At 53.3% G+C, this 15,000-nt stretch overlaps 2 protein-coding genes and 1 long non-coding RNA gene across 12 annotated transcripts in view; 2 read left to right on the top strand and 1 right to left on the bottom strand.

Moving 5' to 3' along the window:
* LOC124401011 overlaps positions 1-15,000 on the top strand; it is a 25,711-nt gene that overhangs the window by 1,456 nt on the left and 9,255 nt on the right. The window lies entirely within an intron of this gene.
* On the bottom strand, positions 849-11,462 carry LOC124401003 (synaptotagmin binding, cytoplasmic RNA interacting protein). Of its 9 annotated transcripts, XM_046872875.1 has the most exons (15): positions 11,325-11,462; positions 10,705-10,903; positions 10,461-10,579; positions 10,260-10,367; positions 10,045-10,158; positions 9,261-9,437; positions 9,030-9,165; positions 8,724-8,929; positions 8,498-8,647; positions 8,279-8,400; positions 7,784-8,108; positions 6,714-6,815; positions 1,296-1,335; positions 1,113-1,195; positions 849-944 (listed from the first exon to the last, which is right to left on the bottom strand). In XM_046872875.1, the coding sequence occupies exons 2-12, from the start codon at positions 10,889-10,891 to the stop codon at positions 6,774-6,776; spliced, it is 1,686 nt and encodes a 561-aa protein (XP_046728831.1). In that variant the 5' UTR covers positions 10,892-10,903; positions 11,325-11,462; the 3' UTR covers positions 849-944; positions 1,113-1,195; positions 1,296-1,335; positions 6,714-6,773. The 9 variants fall into 9 exon arrangements, with proteins under 9 accessions (XP_046728831.1, XP_046728830.1, XP_046728829.1 ...); XM_046872874.1 differs by having other exon boundaries at positions 1,113-1,335; XM_046872873.1 differs by having other exon boundaries at positions 849-1,195.
* The window catches only part of akirin2 (akirin 2), a 12,383-nt gene continuing 9,255 nt past the window's right edge, over positions 11,873-15,000 (top strand). For both annotated transcript variants that reach the window (XR_006928519.1, XM_046872894.1), the window contains exon 1: positions 11,873-12,269. Coding sequence is in view for 1 of the 2 variants with exons in the window: in XM_046872894.1 (XP_046728850.1) it covers positions 12,080-12,269 (190 nt within the window). In the remaining variant the exon portion in view is untranslated. The remainder of the gene's footprint in view (positions 12,270-15,000) is intronic.

The raw sequence follows: 15,000 nt of genomic DNA, 5'->3' as shown, positions 1-15,000 counted from the left end.
TTGTGTTCTATATGGTGGATCTTCAGCCTGAATACATTCATTAGAGAACATCTAAAATTCTTCTGTATTAATATATTAATATGAGGTTCAGTTCCAGCGTGACACTAAAACGGGTAGTAATAATCACTAGTTTTTACTGAAGAACATCTCAGAGCTCAAACTTCTTTCACTTGAGGAATAAAGTGCAGTCAGAACTTCAACTTTTCCCAGAGACTTTATAAAACATCAGGATCTGCACTTCTACTGAGGGAAGGAGGTGTGGATTTTACTCCTCTGGTTGTTCCTACAGTTACTTTCTAACAACCTGGAATAAGTAAATATTGTAATTTACAGTTTGTATTTATAGATGATGATGTTTTTAGTAGAAAGATAAAAAGGACTCATGTGATCAGAGTGAACTGAAGAAGATTCATGAATCCAGAGTCATATAAAGGATCAGGTTCTTTAACCTCATCAGGAACCAGTCCTGTGGTTCTCCTTCTACTGAACACACCACTTCACTGGACTATCACATTTCACCAATAGTCCATCTGAAGGTGGTAGAAATCAGACACACCCTCAGAGGAACACGGACTCGAGTCTGGAGGTCCAGAACATTGTGTATTGTACAGCAGTGGGATAAAGTGCAGCTGAATGTGTGAGGAGGAGGAACAAGACGTTTGGAGGTCTGCAAGCATTTGAGGAACTTCAAGAGCTAACAGGCACTGGCTTGAAAGCTGGTTGCTTGTGTTTGTTAGCATTAGAAGCTACATGTAGCTACTCTGGAAAGGCCACGCCCACAGTTAATAGTGGGTGGAGTCCGGTGTGGGAGGGGATCGCCAGCTGAACTTCACACAGAAACCCAAACGTTTTCAGTATGAAACATTTTATTTGTAACAATCGTGTAAAAAAAAAAAAAAAAAAGGCACCGAGTCGACAGTTCAGTTCAAAACATCTGATTTGTCCTAAAATAAAACAGACAGGAAATTAAAGGCAGTCAAACAGGAAGTTCACATCATTTCCTGCTTCATCCTGTTACACCCGCAACACACTAGCACGTGAGCTAACAATGCTATGCTAACGACTCGACATGGCTGTGGATTTATCGTATATAAAACCATGACTAGAGGCACCTGGAAGTAAATCCAGCACATTGACAGCACACACAGCCAACTTCCAGGTCACTGACATCACTTCCTGTCTGCTGCAGCCGAGCCTGAGGAGGTGATCAGGGTTAATGATGGAGCAGGGGCAACTCTACTGCCCTCTACTGTCACCAGGTGTGCACTCAGTGTGTGTCCTGGTGCTGAACTTACCCCTTAATACAGTGCTGACTGTGCATGTTTAATAACCCTGCTAAACAAACAAACAAACAAACAGGAAGTCATTGTTTATAAAAAAGTTAATCGGAAACCTGACAAATCTTTATCCACAAATATCATTATAGTACAAACCACACACACACACACACACACACACACACACACACACACACTCCTGTGCTGGGGGAGGGGGATGATGGGGTTCCAACAGGACTATAATACAATAGAAAGAGCGGCCAGACCCTGAACACCACCTCCACACTGAGGTAGATTCATCACACACACACACACACACACACACACACACACACACACACACACACACACACACACACACACACACACACCTCTCTACGCCCTGTGTGTAAGTCTCCTCACGTCTAAAGTGATCTTATCACTATAGTGCACACTATCTAGGGCACTACAATCTGCAGACACATACATATAAAACACATCCATCCATAGTGCAAGAGATTTATTTACAGATCAACTCTTCATCTCAGCTCTTTGGGGCAATTAAACACCTTCAACCTGTCCGAAACTGCCCCCTGTTCACTACAGAGCCCCGAAACTCTCCACCCGCCCCTGTTCACTACACAGAGCCCCGAAACTCTCCTCCGCCCCTGTTCACTACACAGAGCCCCGAAACTCTCCACCCGCCCCTGTTCACTACACAGAGCCCCGAAACTCTCCACCGCCCCTGTTCACTACACAGAGCCCCAAACTCTCCTCCCGCCCCTGTTCACTACACAGAGCCCCGAAACTCTCCTCCGCCCCTGTTCACTACACAGAGCCCCGAAACTCTCCACCCGCCCCCTGTTCACTACACAGAGCCCCGAAACTCTCCTCCCGCCCCCTGTTCACTACACAGAGCCCCGAAACTCTCCTCCGCCCCTGTTCACTACACAGAGCCCCAAACTCTCCACCCGCCCCTGTTCACTACACAGAGCCCCGAAACTCTCCTCCCGCCCCTGTTCACTACACAGAGCCCAACTCTCCTCCGCCCCTGTTCACTACACAGAGCCCCGAAACTCTCCTCCGCCCCTGTTCACTACACAGGCCCGAAACTCTCCTCCGCCCCTGTTCACTACACAGAGCCCCGAAACTCTCCTCCGCCCCTGTTCACTACACAGAGCCCCGAAACTCTCCTCCCGCCCCTGTTCACTACACAGAGCCGAAACTCTCCTCCGCCCCTGTTCACTACACAGAGCCCAACTCTCCTCCGCCCCTGTTCACTACACAGAGCCCGAAACTCTCCTCCGCCTGTTCACTACACAGAGCAAACTCTCCTCCCGCCCCTGTTCACTACACAGAGCCCGAAACTCTCCTCCGCCCCTGTTCACTACACAGAGCCCGAAACTCTCCTCCCGCCTGTTCACTACACAGAGCCCAAACTCTCCACCGCCCCTGTTCACTACACAGAGCCCGAAACTCTCCTCCGCCCCTGTTCACTACAGAGCCCGAACTCTCCTCCGCCCCTGTTCACTACACAGAGCCCGAAACTCTCCACCGCCCCTGTTCACTACAGAGCCCGAACTCTCCTCCGCCCCTGTTCACTACACAGAGCCCGAAACTCTCCTCCGCCCCTGTTCACTACACAGGCCCGAAACTCTCCTCCGCCCCTGTTCACTACACAGAGCCCGAAACTCTCCCGCCCCTGTTCACTACAGAGCCCGAACTCTCCTCCGCCCCTGTTCACTACACAGAGCCAAACTCTCCTCCGCCTGTTCACTACACAGAGCCCGAAACTCTCCTCCGCCCCTGTTCACTACAGAGCCCAAACTCTCCTCCGCCCCTGTTCACTACACAGGCCCGAAACTCTCCACCGCCCCTGTTCACTACACAGAGCCCAAACTCTCCTCCGCCCCTGTTCACTACACAGAGCCGAAACTCTCCTCCGCCCCTGTTCACTACAGAGCCCGAAACTCTCCTCCGCCCCTGTTCACTACACAGAGCCCGAAACTCTCCTCCCGCCCCTGTTCACTACACAGAGCCCGAAACTCTCCACCCCTGTTCACTACACAGAGCCCGAAACTCTCCTCCCCCCTGTTCACTACAGAGCCCAAACTCTCCTCCGCCCCTGTTCACTACACAGAGCCCGAAACTCTCCTCCGCCCCTGTTCACTACACAGAGCCCGAAACTCTCCTCCGCCCCTGTTCACTACACAGAGCCCAAACTCTCCTCCGCCCCTGTTCACTACACAGAGCCCGAAACTCTCCTCCGCCCCTGTTCACTACACAGAGCGAAACTCTCCTCCGCCCCTGTTCACTACACAGAGCCCGAAACTCTCCTCCGCCCCTGTTCACTACACAGAGCCCGAAACTCTCCACCCGCCCCTGTTCACTACACAGAGCCCAAACTCTCCTCCGCCCCTGTTCACTACACAGAGCCCGAAACTCTCCTCCGCCCCTGTTCACTACACAGAGCCCAAACTCTCCTCCCGCCCCTGTTCACTACACAGAGCCCGAAACTCTCCTCCGCCCCTGTTCACTACACAGAGCCCGAAACTCTCCTCCCCCCTGTTCACTACAGAGCCCGAAACTCCTCCCGCCCCTGTTCACTACACAGAGCCCGAAACTCTCCTCCGCCCCTGTTCACTACACAGAGCCCGAAACTCTCCTCCGCCCCTGTTCACTACACAGAGCCCAAACTCTCCTCCCGCCCCTGTTCACTACACAGAGCCCAAACTCTCCTCCGCCCCTGTTCACTACACAGAGCCCGAAACTCTCCTCCCGCCCCTGTTCACTACACAGGCCCGAAACTCTCCTCCGCCCCTGTTCACTACACAGAGCCCCGAAACTCTCCTCCGCCCCTGTTCACTACACAGAGCCCCGAAACTCTCCCGCCCCTGTTCACTACACAGAGCCGAACTCTCCTCCCGCCCCTGTTCACTACACAGAGCCGAACTCTCCTCCCGCCCCTGTTCACTACACAGAGCCCCGAAACTCTCCTCCCGCCCCTGTTCACTACACAGAGCCCGAAACTCCTCCCGCCCCTGTTCACTACACAGAGCCCAAACTCTCCTCCCGCCCCTGTTCACTACACAGAGCCCAAACTCTCCACCCGCCCCTGTTCACTACACAGAGCCCGAAACTCTCCTCCCGCCCCTGTTCACTACACAGAGCCCGAAACTCTCCTCCCGCCCCTGTTCACTACACAGAGCCCCGAAACTCTCCACCCGCCCCTGTTCACTACACAGAGCCCGAAACTCCACCCGCCCCTGTTCACTACACAGAGCCCCGAAACTCTCCTCCCCCCTGTTCACTACACAGAGCCCCGAAACTCCTCCCGCCCCTGTTCACTACACAGAGCCCCGAAACTCTCCTCCCCCCTGTTCACTACACAGAGCCCAAACTCTCCTCCGCCCCTGTTCACTACAGAGCCCGAAACTCTCCTCCGCCCCTGTTCACTACACAGAGCCTCAAACTCTCCTCCCGCCCCTGTTCACTACACAGAGCCTCAAACTCTCCTCCCGCCCCTGTTCACTACACAGAGCCCCGAACTCTCCACCGCCCCTGTTCACTACACAGAGCCTCAAACTCTCCTCCGCCCCTGTTCACTACACAGAGCCCCAAACTCCTCCCGCCCCTGTTCACTACACAGAGCGAAACTCTCCTCCCGCCCCTGTTCACTACACAGAGCCCCGAACTCTCCTCCCGCCCCTGTTCACTACACAGAGCCGAACTCTCCTCCCGCCCCTGTTCACTACACAGAGCCCCAAACTCTCCTCCGCCCCTGTTCACTACACAGAGCCCCGAACTCTCCTCCCGCCCCTGTTCACTACACAGAGCCCCAAACTCTCCTCCCGCCCCTGTTCACTACACAGAGCCCGAAACTCTCCTCCCGCCCCTGTTCACTACACAGAGCCCGAAACTCTCCTCCCGCCCCTGTTCACTACACAGAGCCCCAAACTCTCCTCCCGCCCCTGTTCACTACACAGAGCCCGAAACTCTCCTCCCGCCCCTGTTCACTACACAGAGCCCGAAACTCTCCTCCGCCCCTGTTCACTACACAGAGCCCGAAACTCTCCTCCCGCCCCTGTTCACTACACAGAGCCCCAAACTCCTCCCGCCCCTGTTCACTACACAGAGCCCCAAACTCTCCTCCGCCCCTGTTCACTACACAGAGCGAAACTCTCCTCCGCCCCTGTTCACTACACAGAGCCCCAAACTCTCCTCCCGCCCCTGTTCACTACACAGAGCCCCGAACTCTCCTCCGCCCCTGTTCACTACACAGAGCCCCAAACTCTCCTCCGCCCCTGTTCACTACACAGAGCCCCAAACTCTCCTCCCGCCCCTGTTCACTACACAGAGCCCCGAACTCTCCTCCGCCCCTGTTCACTACACAGAGCCCGAAACTCTCCTCCCGCCTGTTCACTACACAGAGCCCCAAACTCTCCTCCCGCCCCTGTTCACTACACAGAGCCCCAAACTCTCCTCCGCCCCTGTTCACTACACAGAGCCCGAAACCTCCTCCCGCCCCTGTTCACTACACAGAGCCCGAAACTCTCCTCCCGCCCCTGTTCACTACACAGAGCCCGAAACTCTCCTCCCGCCCCTGTTCACTACACAGAGCCCGAAACTCTCCACCCGCCCCTGTTCACTACACAGAGCCCCAAACTCTCCACCCGCCCCTGTTCACTACACAGAGCCCCAAACTCTCCTCCCGCCCCTGTTCACTACACAGAGCCCGAAACTCTCCTCCCGCCCCTGTTCACTACACAGAGCCCGAAACTCTCCTCCCGCCCCTGTTCACTACACAGAGCCCGAAACTCTCCTCCCGCCCCCTGTTCACTACACAGAGCCCCAAACTCTCCACCCGCCCCTGTTCACTACACAGAGCCCCGAAACTCTCCACCCGCCCCTGTTCACTACACAGAGCCCGAAACTGAGTGAGTGTGTGTGTGTGTGTGTGTGTGTGTGTGAGAGAGAGAGAGAGAGAGAGAGAGAGAGTGTGTGTGTGTTGGTGAACTACACCCGCCCCCTGCTAACACAAATGACATGAAATACCAAAGTGCACCGGAGCATTAACATGTATCCCTTATAGAGTGTACAGAGTACGTTTGGGAAACACCCCCCCCCCCAATATATAATTTACAGTGTGTGTGGTTGGGACACGCCCCCATATAATTTACAGGGTGTGTGGTTGGGACACGCCCCATATAATTTACAGGGTGTGTGGTTGGGACACGCCCATATAATTTACAGGGTGTGTGGTTGGGACACGCCCCCATATTGTGTACAGGATGTGTAGTTTGGAACATGCCCCCCCCAATATAGTGTAAAGGGCACAGTTTCGGAAACAGTAAGTGTTCAGGTGAGCTCATGGCACATGTAGGTGTAGGTGGCAGGTTTTTTTGTGCCTCCTGTAAGGCAGGAAGTAGGACTTGGACGGCAGGAAGTTCATCTTACCGCCGCATCCTCCTCCTCCGGCGTCGTCTAAAAGGAAGCTGTGCTTTAATGAGCCGCTCTTCACTCAGAGGGGTTTGTCAGCACCGCTCTCGAGGCCTTTCCCTGTTAGTCAGGGGACAAGAGGAAGAACGATTAGAGGTATGTTCACCGACACACACACACACCTTTTTATCCACAAGGAGCTTTGGTCAAAATTTGTAAAGAAATTTGAGGACATTTGAGGTTTTTTTTCTCTTTTAGCCGAAACATTTGAAACACAGCGGTTGTGGGTTGAGTTTCCACACGGTTCTGCGTGCATGTTTTTATTCAGAGCAGCAGACACACAGCAAAAAGATTACAAGCCAAAATGGAAAGAAAACAAGACGTTGCACATACAGAGAGCTAATTTAGTTTTTGGTAGATTTGTTTCTGGTTTGTTGTTTTGTGTTTAGAAACACACATGAACGAGCTGCTAGACGAGAGGCTTTTCTCCGGCTCTCATTAAAAGCTACAACTGGACAGTTAAAACACAATAAAAGAGGGTTTGGAGGAGGGGTACCTGTGCTGGGGAGGTGTGGAGGAGGGGTACCTGTGCTGGGGAGGTGTGGAGGAGGGGTACCTGTGCTAGGGAGGTGGAGGAGGGGTACCTGTGCTAGGGAGGTGGAGGAGGGGTACCTGTGCTAGGGAGGTGGAGGAGGGGTACCTGTGCTGGGGAGGTGTGGAGGAGGGGTACCTGTGCTGGGGAGGTGTGAGGAGGGGTAACTGTGCTGGGGAGGTTTGGAGGAGGTAACTGTGCTGGGGAGGTGTGGAGGAGGTAACTGTGCTGGGGAGGTTTGGAGGAGGGGTAACTGTGCTGGGGAGGTGTGGAGGAGGGGTAACTGTGCTGGGGAGGTTTGGAGGAGGGGTAACTGTGCTGGGGAGGTGTGAGGAGGGTAACTGTGCTGGGGAGGTGTGGAGGAGGTAACTGTGCTGGGGAGGTGTAGAGGAGGGGTAACTGTGCTGGGGAGGTGTGGAGGGCGACGTTTGGAATCAGGCTGGTCGTAACTGTCCGCTTTGCGTTTGCCTCCTACATTCCCACCGCGCCCACGTACCCCTCGAACCCCACCTCCTCTTCTCCTCGCTCCGCCTCCTGCACCGCCGTGCTGGGGAAATCCGACCCTGGTCCGCAGAGGCCCCGCTCCACGACCCCCTCTGGGTGCGCCCCGGCTCCGCCCCTGGAACTCATTGTAGCCGTAGTAGGGCTCGTCGTAGCCGCCTCGGTAACCGTGGTAATCGTACCCATAATAGTCGTAGTAGTCTTCATAACCATAATAATCAGGAGGGTAGGAATAACCGCCCCGGGCTCCGCCCCTACCCCGCCCTCTGGAGGGGGGCGCGGGAACATGAGGGGGGCCGTAGTAGTAATACTCATCATACCTGTAAAGGGGAGGAGCAACAGGAAAATCTCAGGATTTCATTAAGCATGTACACACGCACACACGTACACACACACACACACACACACACACACACACACACACACACACACACACACACACACACACACACACACGCACACACACACACACGTACACACACACACTTACATGGGTGGTTTGGATGCTTGTCTCTGTGCTTTGCGTTCTTTCCTTTTCTGATCAGGAGGTTTTGCAAAGACAATCTCTACAGTCTCACCCTCCAGCTCCTTCTCATTCATCTCCTCCAGGGCCTGCGCACACACACACACACACGCACACTTAACACCACCTCCACCCATCACTCAGTTGTCCAGGCTCCACCCCCAGCTCAATAGCTCCACCCCTCACCTTCACAGCCCCGGCCCTCTCCTCGAAGTGAACGAAGGCGTAGTCCTTCAGCTTCTTGACCCGCTCCAGCTTCCCATACTGACTGAATGTCTTCTCCAGGGTGTCCTCAGTCACGCTGTTCGCCAGGTTCCTCACAAACAGAACCTTCACCTGTGGTGGTGAAGATGTCAGAGACGAGGAGGTCTGGACAGATTGCAACTGTCACATCAGCTTTCTGGTTTCTCACCTTGGCCATGATCTCAGGGTCAGGGTCCTCGATAGGATCAGCCCACTCCACAGTAACCAGTGTTCCCCACACCTTCACCTTCCCACTCATCAACCTTCTCCGAGCCTGAGCTGCAGACTTGTGGTCCTCATACTCCAGGAAACAGAAGCCACGGTTCTTCTTCTTGTCGTCTGGCTGAGTGTACAGGATCACGTCGTTCAGACCCTCTGCCAGGAGGAACAACGTTATTCACCTGAACATCTACACTGCAATGACATGGAGGAGGGGGTTGGTGATGATGGAATGATGATGATAGTTGGTCCTCACCTGTGACCTTAGCGAACTCCTCCAGGATCTGTTCTTTGGTCTTGCTCTTGGGGATGGAACCCACAAACAGACGGTTGTTGGCCACTGATATACACACACCGATGTGTTTTCCTCTGCGGATCTCACGATCGTTATACTGATACACACACACACACACAGGCATCCACATGAGGACACAGAGCACTGATTAAGAGAGCGTGTGTGTGTGTGTGTGTGTGTGTGTGTGTGTACCAGTATCACAGCCTCCTGTGCAGCGTGTTTAGTGCAGTAGGTGATGAAGGCGTATCCCCGGTTCAGACCACTCAGGGGGTCCATCATCAGACGCAGGTCCCAAATCGGCCCCGCTTCCTCAAACAGGGGCACCAACTCATCCTCAAACAGGTCCCGAGGAATCTTCCCCACGAAGATCTACCTCCAGCACACACACATACACACACACGGATCAGAGACTTTCCTGATCAATACCACACAAAGAGCAGATCTCAGATTACACTAACCAAAAGGTACAACTAAACAAAACACGCACTCCCGCACGCACTCCCGCACGCACGCACTCCCGCACGCACGCACTCCCGCACGCACTCCCGCACGCACGCACTCCCGCACGCACGCACTCCCGCACGCACGCACTCCCGCACGCACGCACTCCCGCACGCACACACTCCCGCACGCACGCAGGGGTTGATCAGAGGCGTTCCAGTCAGATCTTAGCGGTTCGAGTGTCACTGTAACACATGTTACTCCAGGACAGAACACAGGTCATCATGTGGAGAGCCTCAGTCTACATCCTCTCATTACATGTGTGTGAGCGTGCGTGTGAGCGTGCGTGTGCGCGAGTGTGAGTGTGAGCCTGCGAATGTGCATGCGAGTGTGTGTATGAGTGCGTGAGTATGAGTGCGTGTGTGCGAGTGTAAGCACGTGTGAGTATGCGAGTATGTGTTTATGTAAGTGTGCGTGTGTGTGAGTATGTGTTTGTGTAAGTGTGCGTGTGTGCGTGTGTGCGAGTGTGTGTTACCTCCGTGCCGGTGGAGGGTTGAGGTCCCGTGTACACACACTCTGGTGGAGGTCCTCCGTACTTCCTTTGTCCCGTTGTGACGTCGAGTGTGTATCCGGTTCTCTCCAGCAGAGCCTGTACATGAGCCCAGAACCACATGGGTCATTTATATCCCTTCACACTTACCCTGAAGGTAAGAGGGGTGTGTGTGTGTGTGTGTGTGTGTGTGTGTGTACTTTGATTTTGGTTTCGTCTGGTCCTTTGTTGGATTCTGTAACTTTGGTCCCCTGTTTCCCTCTGTGTCTGTACGTCTTCATCACACCACACAGGAAGGCACTTTTATTCTGAAACACACACACACACACACACACACACACACACACATTATATATACACACACACTCTTAATCAAACCACACACACCTTCACACACACACCTGAACGTGAGAAAGGTCACTCTCTTTGAACTGCTGTAGGACCTGGAGCGCTCCTTCTTCATCAAACTCTTTCAGAGCTTCAATAGCTCTCTCATCCAGATCACTGTGAGCTACCAGACCTACACACACACACACACACACACACACACACACACACACACACACACACAGAAAGAGGAACAGCTGGTGAGATGGGGCGAGAGAGAGAGAGAGAGAGATGGTATGTGTGGTAGATGTGGAGGACCTGAGGTGTAGATCTGCTCCAGTTTCTGGGCGATGGTGTGAGAGAGCCCTGCCTGTAGTAAGGCCTGGAAGTTCTCCGATTGTGTGCTGCTGGTGGACCCGGTGCACGAGGTGGACGCAGTGGTGGTGGACGCGGACGTGTCCATGGGTTCCTCTGTTCCGTTCCCGTTCATGTGATCGGACATCATGACGTCATGCACCTGTGCAGATATGAGGACATGATTACTGCTCGGCTGTGTTCCAATCAGAGATCTATAATCCCACTGCCTCACACACACACACACACACACACACACAAACCTGTATATAACTAACACAGAAAGAAGCCCAGTCCTTACAGGGTCATGTCCCAGTGAGGTTTGGGACACGTCCGGAAGCGGAAACTGAAGGATGTGTGTGTTAGCTAGCGGCGGAGAAACAGGGATGCTAACAGAACTAGCCATGCTAATGCTAATACAGATAATAAATCTTACACAACCAGTGTATTTACAGACTGAGGGATACAACTCACAATACACCGATAACACAACTGATACTACTGTGTAAACACACACACACACACACACACACAAGCTCTGTCCAGTGAGATTAAACAAAGCCGGTGTGTGTACACACACTTACCCTCCTGCTGCAGTGGAGGAGGAGGAGGATGATGGTGAGTGTAAATCAGAGGAAGAGATGATTAATATTATGAAGGAGAATCTGCACACTCCATCCATCCATCCATCTACACACACACACACACACACACACACACCCACCCACCAAAATGGCGGCCTCCTCCTCACACCACCACGGGGTTTCTCACACACTCCAGCAGGGGCTGCGCTCTAACCCCCCGCCACCCCTACAGTACTATTTATTATTATTATTATTAATGTTAGAAAATTTGTTGTATTGTTGCTCCTGTGTGTGTCTTTGTGTGGGTGGGTGTGTGTGTTCCGGTGTTTACCGGAAGTTCATGTACGCTTCCTTTACTTAGTCTCTCGGCGTTTTTTAAATGCTACAAACAAACTCGGCGCACCAATAGAGACTTTTCTACTCCTGCCGCACTGCATCACGGGTAATGTAGTTCCTCGTGTCGTCTTAGAACAAGTCACGAGGGAGACTCTACACTTCAAATCCCGACAGCTACTGCTGAGACTGCGCAGGCGCACTGACTCACTTTCGTTTGACCGGTTTTACGGAGTTCCTCGTGAGAACGCGGAGGAGCTGATCGGAGTGAGGACCGGAGACCGGAGATCCGAGATCCGAGTGAACTTTGACTGGGTTAGAGGTGTAATAATCCGGACTAGGAGCGGTTCGATAACCGATAACACACAAAGGGACACGGGGGACAGAGGGACAGCGTGTGAGCGTGTGGTGTCTCCTGGAGAATGGCGTGTGGAGCCACTCTGAAGCGCTCTCTGGACTTTGACCCGGTGATGAATCAGAACTCCCCGAAGAGGAGACGCTGTGCCCCACTGTCTCCATCTTCATCATCATCATCACCATCATCCTCTCCACGGAAATACCTGCGTCTGGAACCTTCACCTTTTAGCCAGGTGAACACCACACCCACTCCAGGTAACAGTAAACAACAATGAACAATTTAAGCATGGTTTTTGATTGTCCATAAAGTGACCGTGTGCGGTCTGGTGTGGTGTAAAGTGACCATAAGTGACCGTGTGCGGTCTGGTGTGGTGTAAAGTGACCATAAGTGACCGTGTGCGGTCTGGTGTGGTGTAAAGTGACCGTGTGCGGTCTGGTGTGGTGTAAAGTGACCGTGTGTGGTCTGGTGTGGTGTAAAGTGACCATAAGTGACCGTGTGCGGTCTGGTGTGGTGTAAAGTGACCGTGTGTGGTCTGGTGTGGTGTAAAGTGACCATAAGTGACCGTGTGCGGTCTGGTGTGGTGTAAAGTGACCATAAGTGACCGTGTGCGGTCTGGTGTGGTGTAAAGTGACCGTGTGCGGTCTGGTGTGGTGTAAAGTGACCGTGTGCGGTCTGGTGTGGTGTAAAGTGACCATAAGTGACCGTGTGCGGTCTGGTGTGGTGTGGTATAAAGTGACCGTGTGCGGTCTGGTGTGGTGTAAAGTGACCATAAGTGACCGTGTGTGGTCTGGTGTGGTGTAAAGTGACCATAAGTGACCGTGTGTGGTCTGGTGGTGTAAAGTGACCGTGTGGTCTGGTGTGGTGTAAAGTGACCATAAGTGACCGTGTGGTCTGGTGTGGTGTAAAGTGACCGTGTGTGGTCTGGTGTGGTGTAAGTGACCATAAGTGACCGTGTGCGGTCTGGTGTGTGTAAAGTGACTGTGTGCGGTCTGGTGTGGTGTAAAGTGACCATAAGTGACCGTGTGCGGTCTGGTGTGTGTAAAGTGACCGTGTGCGGTCTGGTGTGGTGTAAAGTGACTGTGTGCGGTCTGGTGTGGTGTAAAGTGACCATAAGTGACCGTGTGCGGTCTGGTGTGGTGTAAAGTGACCATAAGTGACCGTGTGTGCGGTCTGGTGTGGTGTAAAGTGACCGTGTGCGGTCTGGTGTGGTGTAAAGTGACCATAAGTGACCGTGTGCGGTCTGGTGTGGTGTAAAGTGACCATAAGTGACCGTGTGCGGTCTGGTGTGGTGTAAAGTGACCGTGTGCGGTCTGGTGTGGTGTAAAGTGACTGTGTGCGGTCTGGTGTGGTGTATAAGTGACCGTGTGCGGTCTGGTGTGGTGTAAAGTGACCATAAGTGACCGTGTGCGGTCTGGTGGTGTAAAGTGACCGTGTGCGTCTGGTGTGGTGTAAAGTGACCATAAGTGACCGTGTGTGGTCTGGTGTGGTGTAAAGTGACCATAAGTGACCGTGTGCGGTCTGGTGTGGTGTAAAGTGACCGTGTGTGGTCTGGTGTGGTGTAAAGTGACCATAAGTGACCGTGTGTGGTCTGGTGTGGTGTAAAGTGACCGTGTGCGGTCTGGTGTGGTGTAAAGTGACCATAAGTGACCGTGTGTGGTCTGGTGTGGTGTAAAGTGACCGTGTGTGGTCTGGTGTGGTGTAAAGTGACCATAAGTGACCGTGTGCGGTCTGGTGTGGTGTAAAGTGACCGTGCGGTCTGGTGTGGTGTAAAGTGACCGTGTGTGGTGTGGTGTAAAGTGACTGTGCGGTCTGGTGTGGTGTAAAGTGACCGTGTGCGGTCTGGTGTGGTGTAAAGTGACCATAAGTGACCGTGCGGTCTGGTGTGTGTAAAGTGACCGTGTGCGGTCTGGTGTGGTGTAAAGTGACCGTGTGCGGTCTGGTGTGGTGTAAAGTGACCATAAGTGACCGTGTGCGGTCTGGTGTGGTGTAAAGTGACCGTGTGCGGTCTGGTGTGGTGTATAAAGTGACCGTGCGGTCTGGTGTGTGGTGTAAAGTGACCGTGTGCGGTCTGGTGTGTGTAAAGTGACCGTGTGCGGTCTGGTGTGTGTAAAGTGACCATAAGTGACCGTGTGCGGTCTGGTGCGGCGCAAAGTGACCGTGTGCGGTCTGGTGTGGTGTAAAGTGACCGTGTGCGGTCTGGTGTGGTGTAAAGTGACCGTGTGCGGTCTGGTGTGGTGTAAAGTGACCATAAGTGACCGTGTGCGGTCTGGTGCGGCGCAAAGTGACCGTGTGCGGTCTGGTGTGGTATTAAAATATGAAAAGTAAAGTGCACTGTGCTGTTCGAGTCCAGTGTCTAAAGTGTCGTAGCACGAAAAGTGAGATATGTGCAGGGAAAAAAGGTCTGATGATGGAGAGAGTGGACCAGCTTTTAGATTCTGGGTGTTTCCTGGTTTAAACTCTGAATGGCCTGCGGGAAGAAGCTCCTCCTCATTCTCTCTGTGTCGCTTTTAGGGAGCAGAAGCGTTTCCCCCGAACGCAACAGAGAAAAGAGTCCATTGTTGGAAAGCTGAGGTCCTTTACAATCTTCCTGGCTCTGGTCCTGCACGGCGTGCTGTAGATGTCCTGCAGGTTAGGGAGCTCAGTGTGGATGGTACATTCAGCTGAACGCACCACACTCTGGAGGAGTCGCCTGTCCTGCATGGTGCTGTTCCCGAACCAGGAAGTGATGCTACCCCTCAGAACGCTCTCAATGGTGCAGGTGTAGAAAGTCTTGAGCACCTGAGAGGGGAGTTTAAAGTCCCTTAAGCGTCTCAGATGGTACAGACGCTGCCGGGCTTCTTCACCAGGGTGTTGGTGTGACAGGACCAAGACAGTTCTCCTGGCACCATCTCTCCATGTTTTTAACCACCTGTAGGTAGGCCGTCTCGTCGTTGTTATTGATCAGGCCCACCACAACAGTGTCGTCAGCAAACTTGATGATGGTGG

This window comes from Silurus meridionalis, chromosome 18 (assembly GCF_014805685.1).
Source record: "Silurus meridionalis isolate SWU-2019-XX chromosome 18, ASM1480568v1, whole genome shotgun sequence".
Lineage (NCBI taxonomy): Eukaryota > Metazoa > Chordata > Actinopteri > Siluriformes > Siluridae > Silurus > Silurus meridionalis.
The sequence above is the reverse complement of the archived record's forward strand: the minus strand, read 5'-3'. Positions and strand labels throughout refer to the sequence as shown.